The 18,427-nt window shown below is 35.6% G+C and overlaps 1 protein-coding gene across 3 annotated transcripts in view; it reads right to left on the reverse strand.

Moving 5' to 3' along the window:
• Positions 1-8,190: 8,190 nt before the first annotated feature.
• LOC124153381 (inositol-trisphosphate 3-kinase B) overlaps positions 8,191-18,427 on the reverse strand; it is a 590,159-nt gene continuing 579,922 nt past the window's right edge. For all 3 annotated transcript variants that reach the window (XM_046526498.1, XM_046526499.1, XM_046526500.1), the window contains exons 2-7: positions 17,268-17,370; positions 12,482-12,756; positions 12,012-12,094; positions 11,613-11,781; positions 10,534-10,605; positions 8,191-9,884 (exon numbers count right to left, since the gene is read on the reverse strand). In XM_046526498.1, the coding sequence (XP_046382454.1) occupies positions 9,531-9,884; positions 10,534-10,605; positions 11,613-11,781; positions 12,012-12,094; positions 12,482-12,756; positions 17,268-17,370 (1,056 nt within the window). In that variant the 3' untranslated portion in view covers positions 8,191-9,530. The remainder of the gene's footprint in view (positions 9,885-10,533; positions 10,606-11,612; positions 11,782-12,011; positions 12,095-12,481; positions 12,757-17,267; positions 17,371-18,427) is intronic.

Here is an 18,427-nt window from a genome sequence, read left to right on the forward strand (position 1 = left end):
ACTATAAGAAGGATTTTCCATATCAGGACACAGTTTTAATTTTTTCTCTCTTCGCAGTAAAATCACTACTATGAGAAGGATTTTCCATATCAGGACACATTTTTAAATTTTTTCTCTCTCCGCAGTAAAATCGCGACAATAAGAAGGATTTTCTATATCAGGACTTTTTTATATTTTTTTCTCTCTCCGTAGTTAAATCGCGTGTTTAAGAAAGATTTCCAATATCAGGACACATTTTTTCACTCTCCGCAGAAATAATCGCGACTATAAGACGGATTTTTCATATCAGGACACTTTTTAAATTTTTTATTTAATGTAGTAAAATCGCGACTATAAGAAGGATTTTCCATATCAGGACACATTTTTAATTTATTCTCTGTCCGCAGTAAAATTGCGATTATAATAAGGATTTTCCTTATCAGGACTGTTGAATGTTGAAAGTTGAAACTAAAAAGTTGAAAGTTGAAAGGTGAAAGTTGAAAGTTGAAAATGTTCAAAATGTTCAAATTGTTCAAAAAATTTAATGTTCAATGTTCAAAATGTTCAAAGTTCATAGATCAAAGTTGAAGTTCGAAGTTCAAAAATGAAGTTCAAAGTCAAAGTTCAAAGTTCAAAGTTCAAATTTCAAAGTTCAAAGTAGAAAGTTCAAAGTTCAATTTTCAAAATGTTCAATATGTTCAAAATGTTTAATGTTCAATGTTCAAAATGTTCAACGTTCAAAATGTTCAAAGTTCAAAGTTTTATGTTAAAGTTCGAAGTTCAAAAATAAAGTTCAAAGTTAAAGTTCAAAGTTCAAATTTCAAAGTTCAAATTTAAAAGTTCAAATTTCAAAGTTCAAAGTTCAAAGTAGAAAGTTTAAAGTTCAATGTTCAATGTTCAATGTTCAAAATGTTCAATATGTTCAAAATGTTCAAAAAGTTCAAATTTTCAAAATGTTCAAAATGTTCAAAATGTACAAAATGTTCAAAGTGTTCAAAATGTTCAATGTTCAATGTTGAATGTTGAATGTTGAGTGTTGAAATTTGAAAGTTGAAAGTTGACAGTTGAAAGTCGAAAGTTGAATTTTGAAAGTTGAAAGTTGATAGTTCAATGTTATACTTCAAAGTTCAAAGTTATGGTTCAAACTTCAAAGTTAGAGTTCACAGTTATAGTTCAAAGTTCAAAGTTATAGTTCAAAGTTAAAGGTGACAGTTCAAGTGTTCAAAATGTTCAAAATGTTCAAAATGTTCAAATGTTCAATGTTCAATGTTCCAAATGTTCAACGTTCAAAATGTTCAATGTTCAATGTTGAATGTTGGTTTGGGTAGGGTATCGTTGTGTTGGGTTAAAAGTTAAAGGTTAAAAGTTAAACGTTAAACGTTAGACGTTAAACGTTAGAAGATATAAGTTCAAAGTTCAAAGCTTAAAGTTTAAAGTTCAAAGTTCAAAGGCAAAGTTCAAAGTTCAAAATTTAATAGAAAATTCAAAGTCAAAGTTCAAAGTTCAATTGAAAATTCAAAGGCAAAGTTCAAAGTTCAAAGTTCAATGGTCAAAGTTGAATGTTCAAAGTTCAAAGTTTAATGTTCGAAGTTCAAAGTTAAAGTTCAAAGTTCAAAGTTCAATTTGAAGTTCAAAGTTTAAAGTACAAAGTACAAAATAAAGATTGATGAAATAATTAAAAATATTATTTGGAAATGTAAATCTTTGTTATGAACGTGAATTAACTTCGAAGAGAGAAAAAATTGAGAATGTGATTTGATATTCGTAATCCTTGTTATAAAGGCGATATCACCGCTTAGAGTGAAAAAATTGAAAGTGAAATTTGGAACGTACATCTTTGTTATGAACGCGAAATCACTGTAAAGATTGAAAAAATTCAGAATGTGTTTTTATTTTCGGAATCCTTGTTATGAACGTGAATTCACTGCGAAGAGAGACGAAAACTAAGAATGTGATATGATATTCGAAATCATTGATATCATCGCGATTGGACCGCGAAGAGTGAAATAATTAAAAATTTGATATGGATTTAAGATGCTTGTTATAAACGCGATATCACTGCGAAGACATAAAAAAAATTTAAAAGTTGATTTTTAAGTTAAATCCGTGTTTTATACACGATTTTACTTCGAATAGCGAAAGATTTAAAAATGTAATTCGGTAATAAAAATACTTGTTACACCCTTTTACTGCAAAAGAGTCAAAATTTAAAATTGTGATTCGGAAATGAAAATCCTAGTTATGAACTCAAATTAACTGCGAGGACAGAAAAAATTAAAAATGTGATTAGATATTCGAAATCTTTTTTATGAACGCGAATTCACCGCGATCAGAGAAAAAATTAAGAATGTGATTTGATATTCGAAATTCTTGTTACGAACGCGATATCACCGCGAATAGTGAAAAAATTGAAAGTAAGATTTGGAATGTAAATCTTGGTTAAGAACGCGAAATCACTGTAAAGTTTGAAAAAACTAAGAATGTGTTTTTTTTTTTGAAATCCTTTTTATAGACGCGAAGTCACCGCGACGAGTAAAAAAAAAAATGAATTTGGAAATGAAAATCCTTGTTATGAACTTGAATTCAATGCGAAGAGAGAAGAAGATTCACATATCATATCCGAATCATATAAATATTTCGAATATCATATCACTAAGAATGTGATATGATATTCGAAATCCTTGATAATGTCGCGATTTCACCGTGAATAGTGAAATAATTAAAAATTTTATATGGATAAAAAAACCTTGTTATAAACGCCCTTTTACTGCGAAGACTTAAAAAAAATTAAAAGTTGATTTTTAAGTAAAATTCGTGTTACAAACTTGATTTTACTTCAAATAGCGAAAGATTTTAAAATATGATTTGGTAATGAAAATACTTATTTTGAAAGTGACTTCAATGCGAAGAGAAAAATTTGGAATGTGAATCGATATTCGAAATCCTTGCTATGAACGCGAATTCACCGCGAAGAATGAAAGAATTAAAATTGTGATTAGGAAATAGGAATCCTTGATATGATCTCGAATTAACTGCGAGGACAGAAGAAATTAATAATGTGATTTGATATTCGAAATCCTTGTTATGAACGCAATTGCACCGCGAAGAGTGAAAAATTAAAAATGAGATTTGGAAATTTAAATATTTGTTATGAACGCGAAATCACTGTGAGGAGAGAAAAAATTAAGAATGTGATTTGATATTCGAAATCCTTTTTATGAACGCGAATTCACCGCGAAGGGTCAAAAATTAAAAATGTCATTGGTAAATAAAAATCCTTGTTATGAACTCGAAATAACGGCGAAGAGTGAAAAAATTAAAAATGTGATTTTGATATGAAAATCCTTGATATCAACCCGATTTCACTACGAAGAGTGAAATAATTTAAAATTTGATATGGATTTAAAAATGTTTGTTATAAACGCGATTTCACTGCGAAGACATAAAAAAATTTAAAAGTTGATTTTTAAGTTAAATCCGTGTTTTATACATGATTTTACTTCGAATAGCGAAAGATTTAAAAATGTAATTCGGTAATGAAAATACTTGTTATGAACGTGAATTCAATGCGAAGAGAAAAAAATTACGAATGTGATTCTAATTTCGAATTCCTTGTTATGAACGCGAATTCACTGCGAATTGTGAAGAAGTTAAAATTGTGATTTCCATATGAAAATTCTTGTTATGAAACCGAAATCACCGCGAAGAGGGAAAAATTAAAAATGATATTTGGAAATTTAAATATTTGTTATGAACGCGAAAAAACTGTGAGGAGAAAAAAAATTAAGAATGTGATTTGATATTCGAAATCCTTGTTATGAACGCGAATTCACCGCGAAGAGTCAAAAATTAAAATTGTTATTGGGAAATGAAAATCCTTGTTATGAACTCGAATTAACTGCGAAGACAGAAGAAATTAGGAATGTGATTTGATAATCGAAATCCTTGTTATGAACGCGAATGCACCGCGAATTGTGAAGAAATTAAAAATGTGATTTCCATATGAAAATTCATGTTATTAACTCGAATTAACTGCGAAGAGAGAAAAAATTAAAAATGTGGTTTGATATTTGACATCCTTTTATGAACGCGATTTCACCACGAAGAGTGAGAAAATAAAAAATGTGATTTGGAAATGTAAATTTTTTTTATGAACGCGAATTCACTGCGAAGACAGAAGAATATAAGAATGTGATTTGATATTCAAAATCCTTGTTATGAACGCGAATTCACCGCGAACAGTGAAAGAATAAAAATGTGATTGCTGTTTAACCGCGTTTATAACAAGGATTTTCATTTCGAAATCACATTTTTAAATTTTTCACTGTTTGCAGTAAAATCGTGTTTTAAAAAAATAACAAGGATTTTCAACATTATGTTTCGTTTTTATTTTTTCACTCTTCGCAATGAATTCGCGCTTATAACATGGATTTTTCTTTCGAGATCACATTTTTAATTTTTTCACTCCTTGAATGAAATAGCGTTGATAACATGAATTTTCAATTGCAAATAATGTTTTTAACTTTTCGCAGCGAATACGTGTAATTGACCTCGCAACTCCTAAAACGTCGTTGACCATTTCACCCCAAAAATTAATTGTCTTCACCACAACAAACAGGTAATTGAAATCTACACTCCCAACTCATTTTTACCTTTATTTCCAAATATATTATGGACTTCAATTGTCCATAAGATATTTGGAAATAAAGGTAAAGGTCCGAAAAGGTTTTACAGAAAGGTTTTACAAAACGGTCATTCAACTGTCGACTAAAAAACGTCATCGACCTCATCAGTCTTTAAAGGTCATTCAAATCTAACACCGAAAAGGTCAATGACCTCTTTTCACCCAAAAGGTCATTGACTTCTCGAGACGTAAAATGTCATTGACCTATCAGACCCAAAAAGGTCATTACCCTCTTCAGTGCATAAAATATCATTGATCTCTCGACAACAATAACGTTATTGACCTCTCCAGTTCCGAAAAGGTGTATTTTCACACCAAAAAGTCTGTTGACCTCTCGAAACTAAAAAGGTCATTGATCTCTCCAGTTCCAATAGGTTATTGACCTCCTGACTCCAAAGAGGTGAATCACTTTTTGACACCAAAAAAGGTCATTGGCCTCTCGACACCAAAAAGATGATTGACCTCTCGACCTCTAGTCCTAAGAAGGTCCTATATAATAATCCTCTCTGCCTCTAAAACGTAAAGGACCGCTTAATCCCAGAAAGGTTATACACGTCTCTGCATCAAAAACACACCTCTTCACTATGATGTCTTAAGATGATCACCTCTCCACACCAAAAAGGTCATTGACCTCTCCAGTTCCAAGAATATCAATGACCTCTCGGCACTTAAATTTCGTAGCGAAGTATGAATATTACATATTATGATAAAAATTTAACATGAAGTTTGTAATCGAGAATTCACGCTGAAGTAGGAAATTTGAAAAATTCTGATAGAAAAATCATGTAATTGAAAGCTGTAATCGGAATTTCAAAATGAAAAAACTACCGAATCATAGAATTCACTCTAAAATCATGGCTCGAAAAATAAATGCATCAACGCTTTAATGCAACGGTTATAATCATGATTTCAACGCAAGGAAAGAAAAAAAGATAGATATGATAAAAATTTTAAATGTTGGTTGTGATTAAGATTTCAGCACAAATAGTGGAAAATTCAAATGATGATAAAAGAACAATGCAGGTTGAAATAGAGATTTCAGCCTGAAAGTTGAAAAATATTAATTCAATACTAAAAATTTTAATGCAGGTTAAAAGGAGATATCAGCGGAAGAAAGAATCGTATGATTCTAATAAAAAGTCAACTTCAGTTAATCATAGCTATTTCAGCGCGAAGAAAGAAAATTCAAAGTAAGTATATAAAAAATCTTTACTACATGATAGTTATTAGTGTATAGGAAGAAAAATGCTAATAAAATTATAGTATATACTGAAGAATGATAAAAGTCTTAAATATGGGTTCAATTGCATTTCGAAGAAAAATATAAAATGATGTTAGGAAATTTCAAACATAGGTTTTCACCAAGATTGGGCGCGCACAGTCCAATAAAAATGAAAATCATGAGAAAATCTTAAATGAAAATTGTAATCAATATTTCAGCACAAAGAAAAATTAAGAAAAATTATATTTTATAATATTATCGACAACAGATTGAAAGACAAAGATTAATATCGGTATGTCATCGCAATTTAGGCAACATTAAAAGTTATGAAACAAAATTCATAACTGCAAGTAAAAATCGAGATTTCAACTCGAAGGAGGAAAAAAGCAAAATTAAGAAAAAAAACGTAATCATTACAGTATAAATTAGATATTTTGCGAGAAGAAATAATATTGCATAATTATAAAAAAACATCTTAAATGCAAGTTTTAATCCAGATTTCACCCAAAAATGGAAAAATGAGATATTATATTTTTTAAATCTGAAATCTACTCTACTACTATTCTAGGTTATTGACCGTTCAAGTCCAAAAATGTCATATACCTTCTCAGTCCCTAAAAGGTCTGTCCTGTCCCTAAAAGACCTGTCTAATCCTTATTGCATCATTGACCTCTCGACACCAAATACGTTATTGACCTCTCGAAACAAAAACGTCATTGACCTCTTAGTTCCAAAGAGGTCATTGACGTTTCTAGTCCCAAAATCAATGATATATCCAGTCCCAAAAAAGACATTGACCTGTTCTGTCCCAAAACTGTCATTGACCTTTCCACAATAAAATGTCATAGACCTCTGCAGTCACAAAAATGTCATTAACCTCCCGACACCAAAAATGTCATTTACCACTCCACTTTCAAAAAGGCCACTGGCTCTCTTGCAATCAAAACGATCATTGACCTTTTTACACCAAAAATTTTACTGACCTCAGTAGTCCCAAAAAGGTCTTTGACCTTTTGGCAACACAGAGGGTTGCAAATATACGTTATCACCAAGATTTCAGCACGAACAGCCCAATAAAAAATGAAAATTATGATGACAAATTCTTTTTTTGGGTCCTCTCCAGTTCCAAAAAGCTCAATGACCATTCGACAAGAAATTTTCGTTGCGAAAAAAGAATATTACATAATGTTGATGAAAAATTTAAAATGCAGACTTTAATCCAAAATTCAAGGTTAAGAAAGAAATATGAAATATTGTGGTAGAAATTAGTGAATGATGGCTGTAAATGAGACTTCAAAGTGAAGAACAATAAATACAAAATTGTAACATAAAATGTGAGATTGTGGGAAAAACTTTAAATGATGACATGAAATCGTAAATAATGTTTGTAATTGCAATTTAATCGTGAAGGTTGAAAGAAGTATACTTTAAATAATTTTTTAATGCAATTAATTTTTTAGATTTCTGCGCGAAGGGAGAAAAATACCGAATTATGATAAAAAATCATGAGAACAGTTTATAATCATTATTTAAGCGACACGAGAAAAGAATACTGCATTATAAAAAATCTTAATTAGAGATTGAGTTTTCAGAACGAGGAATAAAAAATATAAAATTATGAAAATAATACCAAAATTCAGGTTAACGTAGGCATTTTATAGTGAAAAATGAAAAATGGAGATGTCTCTTCCTATTCCATTCATCCTATATAGTCATTCATTGAAATGATATCGAGTTTATATATTGGGTCCTTACGAGCTTTGATTTATAACGACTCAAGTTACCACCAATTTATCATGTATGAAAAAGTGATAATTTCAACATACCTCCGTTAGAACAAAAAACATTCACTGAATTTAAAGCTGAAGATTAACTACATGAATAAACTCCATAATATACATCATTGCCATTTGAAGCATTGTGAAACAGCGCCACGTCACAGTTTGATCATTTAAGATTTAAGATGAATCAAATATGTACCAAAATTATTATCTCTAAGTACTGAGAGGAAGCTTGGAGATTATTAGTGAGATTGCTGCAATGAATCAGGCTTAACATGGATTTCATGAAATTCCTGAATGAAAATGATATTGCTATTGTAATCCAAGACCCAGATAGGCCCAGAAATTTGAAGCTGAATGGCTAGGTTTCAGGTCAAAAACATTTTTATCATTATGCAAGCAAGGATTTCCATAAAAAAAATAAGATAACCTTCCCTCTCTTCAGTTCTATTTGAAAATCTCATCTAGCCTCTAGCTTTAAACGCAATTGATCATGGCACTATGGGGATAATAAAAACTGAAAATGAAAGAATGATTTTTTTTTACTGTAAGAAGTGCATTCCTTACACATATGAAATGCAAAAAGTTTTAGATTTCACAATGTGCTGAAAGTTATACATCGAGTGAACAATAAACATTCATTTAAGGAGAAATTTTTTGGATGAGAATGAGAAAACTCATTCAACCTCCAAATTACACAAGTCAAAAAGGTTAATACAGTTTTGTGAACAAAGAGAATCAATTATTAACTTTGAGAATAATAAGAACGAGTTTTGAACTAAAATAAAACAAATGTTCACGTGAAAGCACTCGAAAAACTGTCAACTGTCAGAACCTCAGATTGTTGGAAAGCAGAAGACAATTTCCTGCTCCCAAAATATTAAGAACATGAATGAATTAGTTAAAAAAAACTATCTCCATAAAATACTGAGGTGAGAGGGCAAAAGCATTTGCCATCTGCAGTTTTAATAGAATCAGCGACAATTTATGTCAATATGAAGAAACACATACATGTACACAAACACTCAAAACACATATCTCACTAATAGAGAAAAACATTCATAGAAAAAAGTCACTCACAACATTCTAACTAAAACCTCTAGAGGTTTTGTATGTTAACTTATTCATCATAAATAAATATGTAATAATGTAGGCTATAAAAAGCCATTGTCAAACAAACACTTAGTGATAAACACATTCCTATAATTTTCCTTCCAAAGGGAATAGTCTACGAGATGCTCATCTTATCCACACTAATAAATTGACACCTTGCTTTCATGTTTCTTCCAATGTTCAGTCCACAAGGTTCTTCCATATCAACAATCCTTTTTTGTACTAGATAAAAAGCCCAGAGGCACTAGAGATGCTCTCAAAGACTTGATAAAAAGTAACGGAGGATGACACGAGCATGTGTGCAGATTCTGGCTTCTGATAAGCATTGGAGCCACCAAAAAAAATCACTTGAAATGTCCTCAAGATGTTCATTCCTGAGAAAAATATCAGTAAAACGAAGGTCCATTCCAGCTGTTGTACCTGAGAATCTGGTTGAGAACCATTTCATGCAAACCAAAAGACAGCTAAAAACCAACACAGAACTTGACTCGATCCTGGAACCATCAGAAAACTTAAGGTGGCAAGCAATAATCGGGTTATCAAACCCATTGGCCAAACTCCACATTGACACGATACTTCATTTGCAAGTGTTTCCTGAGAAGTTTTCCGAAGCTCCTCCGGCGCTTTTAAACGGCTTAGTTGGGTCACACACAACAAAGAGATTCTATGTTTTTGTGAAAATTCACCATTCTGCCTGTTCATCAGGGTTCTTGTCACTAGACTCACGCATAGGTCCAAGTCCTCCCTAGCATCATGTTGCCGATTCCCTTTCTTTCGACAAATCCCATTGTGCCAAGCTCGTCTGTCCTTCGACGACCAGCTCAGACTCATCCTCTTCCTGCACCTTCTCCGGTGCAGCTGTGACTATTGTCGTGGGCACGACTCCTATGGATGGAGCTTTCTGATCCAGCTCTTGCATCTCCGTGAATATCTGGATCAGGTTGTTGATTCCCGAGAGGTAGCCGTCCTCGTGGTTGCCCACCACCCACCTGGAGGAGTGGTCAATCTTCAAGCCATTAGGAAGGACGAGTGTTTTGGCAAAGTCAATCAACCACACATTGGCATTGTTTTTGTCATGGACGAAGAGAAGGGAGCTTCCAATAACCTGCAAAGAGAAAAAGAATTCATGGAATTAATTATCTATGCAGACAAAAATTTCATCAACGAAATAGTTTAACAGCTAGGCCGTCAAGATTAGAGCTGAGGGTGTGCAATTACGGCGACCCTTTGTTTTTTCTCTCCATCCTCCATTACATTCTTTCGGAATGTCATGTTCCCAGTGAGATCCCAGCATTACGTAAATATCATACACACGAATACATGCAGTACTTTACTTTGGAAAATGATGAAATTTAATAATATATGAAATTATTCAAAATTAAAATACCTAGTAATCCGTAGACAGGGTCAAAAACGTGCATGAAAATGCTATGAACATCTCTAGAGACAATTTTCAATGAAAAACAAGATTCCTTCCTCTACCTCTGTAATGAGTCAATGTCATTGCCAAAACTGATCAATTTCAAATTAAATTATATGATATGTTCAATTGCCTTCCCAATCCAGAAAAGACTATAAAGAGAAATGAAGTAAAAAAGAAATGCTCAACTGGTCAATGGTCACTTGGAGTCCATATGCAATGTGTTTAAAGACATGAAAGGGGCAAACAAATGGGACAGACATTTATTCCCAATGAATAATATTACGGGACATACACTTAGATTTTTTAAATAGGTTGATGCAAGAACACCTACCTCGTGGGAAGAGAAGAATTCCGACACGTCAAGTGTAGCCCTGATTGCCTTAAGCCGCTGGATATATTTTGGCTGTAAAGAAGAATAGAGAAATAAATATATGCCCACACACCTCTGGCATTCGATTACTAGGTACCCTTTACACTAAATAATACAAAGTTAGATAAGCACAGAATATGGTTTCATCAACATTTTGACCGAATTATTCTGAACACCTCAGAAAACCATAGCTGGATATATGAGAACAACATGCAACAGAGCTTTGTAATGGCAATCTGTCTGACCATGGTGAAAAGGCAGGTGAATAATGGAAAGGGTTCAATTAAGCAATGATTGATGACCCACTCTTGATCAATTTCTCAAATTTTTACTTTGATTTCTTTTTCTATGTCATTTGAATTGTTTACATTGAAAAAGAAAACAAGTTGATGGGATGAAGGGTGGATAGAAATGGCAGAAGGGAGAGCTCTCAGGATTGAATTTTCAAGCAAAAGGTTGATGAAACCAGTAATGGTGCATTTAATGATTGAAAATTGAGACTCCATTTGATAACTATTTCAGAAATAAAACAAGTTGATGGGATGAAGGGTGGATAGAAATGGCAGAAGGGAGAGCTCTCAGGATTGAATTTTCAAGCAAAAGGTTGATGAAACCAGTAATGGTGCATTTAATGATTGAAAATTGAGACTCCATTTGATAACTATTTCAGAAATAGGGCAAAGGTTCCTAATCTGTGTTTCCCTTTTAATTCAAACAAATTTTTTATATTTTCTATTAATCATCATTTGAAATCAATGAATGCCCTCTACATGACTTCATAGGCGAGCAAAGCTTCCAGAGCTTAATGGAATCATAATCAAAATCATAATTTAAATTTACAGCTCAGAACAACAATCATCCAGACGAGTAGATAATGGCGAGAAATTCATTGGACATTTCTTGAAATTAAAAAGGAACATGAATATTTGACAAAACTCAACACCTGACGTTAGTGAGCAAATAACCCCAATGAAAAACTACCATCACAACTTGATAAACAAAAAGAGTTTCATTCTATCAAAGTGAGAAAAAACACTTACCACAGCATGAGGGAATCCAGAGACGAAATCTCTAAATGCTGCCATGACTTGATCTTTCGTCTTTGTTGTTTTGAAGTCTTTACTTGACTTTCCATCAGCTTTCCTGATTCCCTCTATCCGGAAACCTAATGTTGCTGTTGATGATATAGTTTCCCTCCACACCATGTACCTAAAAAGAATGAAAAAATTGAGTTAACCACGGTCTATGGGCTATTTTCACTGAATTTCATTTAATTTTCAACCATCATTAATTGATTTACTTTCAAACCACTTCACTTTAACTGCTATTGACTATGAATTCGACGAAAAAATATTATTTAAGAAGGATTAAAAAAAATGCTTCAAGAATAACACCAGCTATCAAGGGCAAAAGGTATTGTCCATGAAATGAATGCTCACCTTGGTTTTGTTACTCCTTTAAGCCTGTGCTCTTCTTCTGTTGGAGCATTAGCATCAATCTGGATCATTTTTTCATACATATCCTGTAAAAAATAGAATAAAAACAATTAAATAACGACATAATACCTGATAAAGAAAATATACTCCAATAAGTGAAAAGACAGATCAAAGCCAATGCTCATCTTAAGAATGATCTATCTGATTTTGATCTCTAATATTGCTACCTCATAGGCAACTAATTGGGAAAATAATGTTAGAGACAAAGGAGAATATTGAAAATGAAAACCATAATTAAAATTACATGACCAGATGGTACTTGAAGATTGATATGATTCAATTTAAAAATTATTGAAATGCTTAAAGGAATGATTGGTAAATACAAAAAACATAGATTGTTAATGGAACTATGCGGCATGTTTGAAGTGAAACGGCTGTTCACCATAGGGAAGACTAATGCAAATGAGACTTACTTTGCGCAATTTTGGCTTTTCTTTGGCCTTCGCCAACTCTTCCTCCAAGTACGTTCGCACTCCGATTTTGCAGTCCATGACACAGGGAGAGGTGAAGTCCCCAAGGAGGTCTTGCAGTTGCAGATATTCGTCTCCATCCTCACACGTGACGTGCCCCTTGTACTCGGGAACGTACGGCCGAAGGACATCTTTCATTAGCACTTGAAAGCAGAGCTCCTCTTTCGGACACAGCTTCTTCAGTATCGTCCCCTGTTCTGGACCAGCTTTAAAATTTCCTGCAATGAACATTAAAAGTCATAAGCAATTTAAAATAAAACAAGCCTCAAATCTAAATCAAGTGATTTAGCCAGAGCTTTTGTCAACAAAGTGGTGAATATAATTTTTTTAAAACTGCCTGATATGAATTCTAAGGCAAAATGACAATTTCAAAGATACTTCGTTTCAGTCGGGCAGGAAAAATGCACTTTAAGTGACAAGGCAAGTTATGTGGAATATTTAAATATAATAACCAATTGACCACAGAACAGCTTACATTGCGAGATACATTCATTCGATTGACACGGAGATAAGAAAACGCATTACCACTGCAAGAAAATTAAACCGTAGGCACGAAGCTGTGCCAACTGCCAAGGTTGGGAATGGCACGAAATGTCAAATTATTTCATCCAATTATTTCTCTCACGCGGTGACTGCGTGACAAGCAATTGCTGTCAATCGGGGAGCTAACCTTAAACCCTGGCAGGAACTATTCCGTCGTCAGCAGACCTATTTTTCAAGTCCGCGAGGTGGAGTGAAAGGGGAAAAGGGAATTAAAATAAAAAACGTCAGTTCAAATCGTGCGCGCTAAGCATTGAACCTCTGAGGAGACTCCTTTACACTACTACACTATGACCCTCTCGGGCGGGAACTCGGCCCCGGCCAATCAGCGGCATTAATAGTTCTTACTACGGCCAATGGCGAGCCACGAATCGACCCAGACTGCTCACAAACCCACCGCGTGCTCGTGACGTGTTTCCGGATCACGTGTCGCAGGCGTGGTCGGCTCCACAAATGGTCCCTGCCGAGAATAACAGGGGACAATCAAGCCGTTACGGCCGCATTTACCAATTGCTACGCGGCAAATAAATTGCTTCCCCGCTCAACCAAGCAAGTCAATAAAGCGCAAGAGAAATCGTGAGTCAGAAGCGGGAGTCATTCGTCCACCTCGGAATAAGGGTTGAGAAAGCCCTTTCGAAGTTCCCTCGAAATAACGAGGATGACCAAACAATGAGCCAATGAATCACTGCGAAATTGAAACGAAGAAGGAAGATCCAAAAACAGAAATCTGATCACGCAAAATTCAAAAAGATTGAAATGGTGAACACTGATTCTCCCCGATTTAGTTAAAAGAAACTTTCAGGAAAACCATTGCAACCCATCCATATTTTAGAAAACCCGAAACCCACATAATATAGGAGTCAGAAAAAAATCAAGATCGAACGTTTATCACTTTAGTCTGGAAGCTCGAGTATTTGATACACTAACGCAGACTGCATGAACGCTTTCGGTCATAACGAACGACATATGCACCAATAGTTCTGTTATCTGTGCAGGCAGTCGAAAAAGATGGGTGTATACTTGTACGACCTAAAAATTGCATAAATGTTGTGCCCATTTATGTGTCGTGAAATCAGGCTTCGATATCGGAACCAAAAGAATTATCTACGAGCTTAGCCGCAACAATTGTGCACACTAATTTTATTTCCTTCCGATTGAAAGTGGCAAGGAAGCGAGCATAGGACAGACAACGTGTCGAGAGGCCGAGGACGAAGAATTTAAGAGCGAGCTCTCGAGTCGATCAACCCCGACTTGTTTTTCACGAGTTGTGTGAGCACGAGTTATTTCTCTCCATTAGCTCACGGCTCAAAAACATCCAGTTCTATATTGAGATCGGACCACCATCGTACAAACACCCGGCGCGACATGCATTCTATCAAAGTCTCGTGCCTCTCTTGACAGAATCAATCTTTACTAAATCCCATTTTTCTAATGGAACTTATATCTTGCGTATCCCGCACAGAACAAAATAAAACAATGGTCCCGGACTCCCCACTCCCTATAACACTTCACATGACTGATAAAATTGCATTTTAGGATTCAATTATCAAAAGTCTCATTTTCACTACAAAAAAATATAAACAAGTACAAAAAGTACATGAAAATTTCATCGATGAGCAAAATTGATCAAAGGCCCCAAAGTAAGAGAAAAAAAAACAAAAAAGAATAAGAATAAATATTGATGGGTAGAGGCGTAACTTTGTGAAAGCGATTCATTATGAAAAATGAAAAAGAAGAACCTTCGCCTGCCATGCCCTCCCTAAGTGAGCCTCCTCCCCCTAAACTTCTTTCTACCGCATGATTAATTGCTTTCCCCCTCCTCTCTGTTGACCAATCCGTTCAACCTAGTTACCTTCCTCCCTACCCCTCCTAGCCTGGTATAAAGGGATGTGATGGACATCTGTAGAGTTCACCTGATGATGACGTCTAACATTGGTCGTGTAAATGTGTGAATAAATATTAATGTGAAAGCACGAATTTTCTTCTTTTTCAATTCTGAGAATAAATATCCCGCGAGTCTAAAAAAGAATTCCGTCTTCAGCTTCGTAAGTATAACTAATACCCATTTGTAAATAAAACTTGAATTCATCAGGTTTAGTCCTATTTCCTGGGATAGCGTCCGTTGCAAAATACAATACGCCCAGAGAGTGAACAGGCAGAAAAACCACAATAAAAGAGGATTTACTAAATCACACGATCATCAGCTAAAAGCAGCATTTGTAAATATTAATTGTTCGTGTGATGTGACGAAGTCGGGTATCGACTGCCAAAAGACAGCTCCTTGCCACTGTAAGAAAAGGCGCTCGTCGAAGGCATGAGAAGAAGGAAGACGAGGAGGAGCACTCGAGATACCAGTTCCCATTCATGGAACCGAGCTCCATTCAGTGGAGGACGAATTTTATAACCGGAACAAGACGCGAAAATAAAAAATAAAAATTTTCGCGAAGGGAAGACCCATCTCCCCGATTAGACCACACAACCTTCGGCAACCGCCTTTCAATGATACCAACCAGCCGAGTGTGAACGCTCTATCAACAGTCTACACTGCGGATAAGACCTCCGAATCCAAGTTTAAACGAGGCAATCGCCGCGTTCACATTGCAAGCAATAGAGGCGTCCTTTCCGACCGTGGACAAGGTTCCGTCCTCAGATACCCCACGCGAGGCGATTCATTACGAGCTTAGCAGACCTCCTTCGGACGGTTATTCATCCTTGGAGTCCAATCACTGGAATTCGCGCCCGTTTACGAGCAAAATAGCTAAAGAAGAAACCAACACCTCTCAAATGATGTTATCAAGCTGTCCAATACACTAACAGTTGATTAAATAGATACCCAAGTGAGATGATTCACGAAAGCTTTGGAGATTATTCCGGCTCCCAAGGGTAAAAACAACAGTACAAAAAGTACACCAGTTGAAGGTCTCCGTAAGATAATGACGTCCGAATGCAATTCAAACAATGATTGATTCACGGTAGCGAGGAAAACCCATTCCTCAATTTAAGGTTGCATGCATTGATACTAAGTACCTGAAGAACAATAATCGCGCCATGATTAAATGCATAATGCTACAAGAGAAGGGGAATATAATAACCATTACTTTGTACGAACAAAGAAATCATTTTATCAAGGACGATTATATCAAAAACTTAGAAACTCAGGCGACCAAAAAGTCAGCAGCGAGATTACATAGCAAAATCGGTGTGAGATAAATATCAGACAATATATGGAGTAACACGAAAGACCCAAACGGCCTCACCCATCAATATTTTTACAGCCATACTTGAGACATTTTGTTTATTCATTTTTACTCGAGTGATTGTTAAAGTAAAAAATAAAATGTCCACTAAAATAGGAGAAAATTAAATCTAGGGATAGAGATACAGAGAAGGATAAATCGAAGCATGAGAAGGATGTGGGCAGTGGGGAGGATCACGATGACATCAGAGACGCTTCGTCAGCATAGAGCTCGGTAGCAGATCCGCTAAATGCGATCTAATGGACTAGTGGCGTGGGTGACACAAGTTTTTATTCCACCTGCACACCGTGGTTATTGAAACGTTCACGAAGCACAAACATGGACTCAGACAGGATAATCCGCAGGAGGACTTCGTGCTGCCTACTTCGCGACCTTATCCCCAATCTCAACCGAAAATAAACATTACGGAGACATTTTCTTTGGTGGGCACGCCAGCAAATAAAACATAAGACTACGTATCGGTAAGGACACGATTGAAGGTCAACCGGAGGTCAGTTACGCAGACAGATGGACAGCCAGCTTATTAATGCCCTACATTCTTATGCATCCGTATTTTTGATCAGCGCAATTACTTAGCATACAGCAGGCCACAATTAAGAAATAAAAGCAAGCTTGTTCTTCCAAGACGTTGGGCTGTCCTTGTTTCTAGGCCCGGCCTTGCATTGTTTGACTTGTTGCGGGTCCTCGCCTACCAGCCAACGGAGCGTGGGTGATCTGACCTTGGTGCATTGAGACGGTGAAGAAATATTCAGCGACAACTAGGTACGGTAACGCACAAATGGGGAGTAGCGAGGGAAAAATTGATAAAAACCGAAGCAAAAATGCATGTCACGGATAATGATCACGTTAGTGGGGGGACAATTTCGCAAGAGGAGTTCAAGACGAATAATAAAAACTGAACTACGCACTGAAACCCGCTTTGTGATCCTTACCTTGATGTCCCGCTAACTGGACCCAGGGATATCTCTGCTTCTTGTATGTCTGGAAGAACGGTGTCCACTGCACAATATTCCGCAGCTTTCTCCAACCGGAGGGCTGCAATGAGAGAAAACGATAAACTTTAGACAAATTGTTAACAAATAATAAAGTTAAATATGAAACTAAAAATGAACCAAAGCTTTAAAAGTTACCACGATACCGGGTTTGCGCTATTAAATAAGATGACTTCATGGCATTCTATGATTTCAGAGCAAACGACGAAAATATATTCTATTCCGAGAGAAAATTAACCAAAAATTTTCTCTCTAAAGATCTGGGAACCAACAAAGTGAGTCGCCTTCACATTAGAACATGCCCTTACAATTTAAGAGTATATTTTCCTTGATCAAATTCCGCACTTGATTCGTCATTGCTGCGATGGGAGCGCCAGGGGTACGCTCTCGCGGCGCAACTCCATGCAGACAACGATTGTATGGACATTCGTAGAATATTCATTCAACTATATATTCAATGGGACGTTGACCAGTATAAATATTGCTTCCGGAAAAGGTCGTAGTTCATGTACAAAATAAGTGCATTGTCTATTTCTTACATCGATTAAAGCATTCGCAACCGGAGATCAAATATTGACTGGACCGAATGTGACATTAGCTCCAATGAAGACGGCGTAACCCATATGCAACTTAGTTATGATAGTATAATCTTCTACTTGATAAACGCACCCTTAAACTATTACCTCCGGCATTTGCGCGTTGAATCACGGGTAGGCGAAGAAAACGGGGTACAAACTACACGGTAGGCGAGCAAGACATTTCCAACCGATGTGTGTGGTAAGAAGAAAATTTAAGAATCCAGTAAAGAACTTAAATCCCCCTTTCAAATCCATAGCCGCGCAATAAATGCACAGAGTGTTGCGCCACAAGCGTCTGAACTGACCATTCCCTCCGTCGCCCTGGAAAAAAACGCTGCACGCATGCTTGAGAGAAAAAAGGGGCAATCACACACGACTTTAAACTGTCACCTAACGAACCAACCGGGGAGCGTTGACCAATCATAAATCCTCCGTAAACTGCAACCATAAACGAGGAAACATTACTTCTCATTAAAACCAACTGTAGCTGTTACTTAAAATTCGAAGTTGCATTTCCATTGG

This window comes from Ischnura elegans, chromosome 2, assembly GCF_921293095.1.
Source record: "Ischnura elegans chromosome 2, ioIscEleg1.1, whole genome shotgun sequence".
Classification (NCBI taxonomy): domain Eukaryota; kingdom Metazoa; phylum Arthropoda; class Insecta; order Odonata; family Coenagrionidae; genus Ischnura; species Ischnura elegans.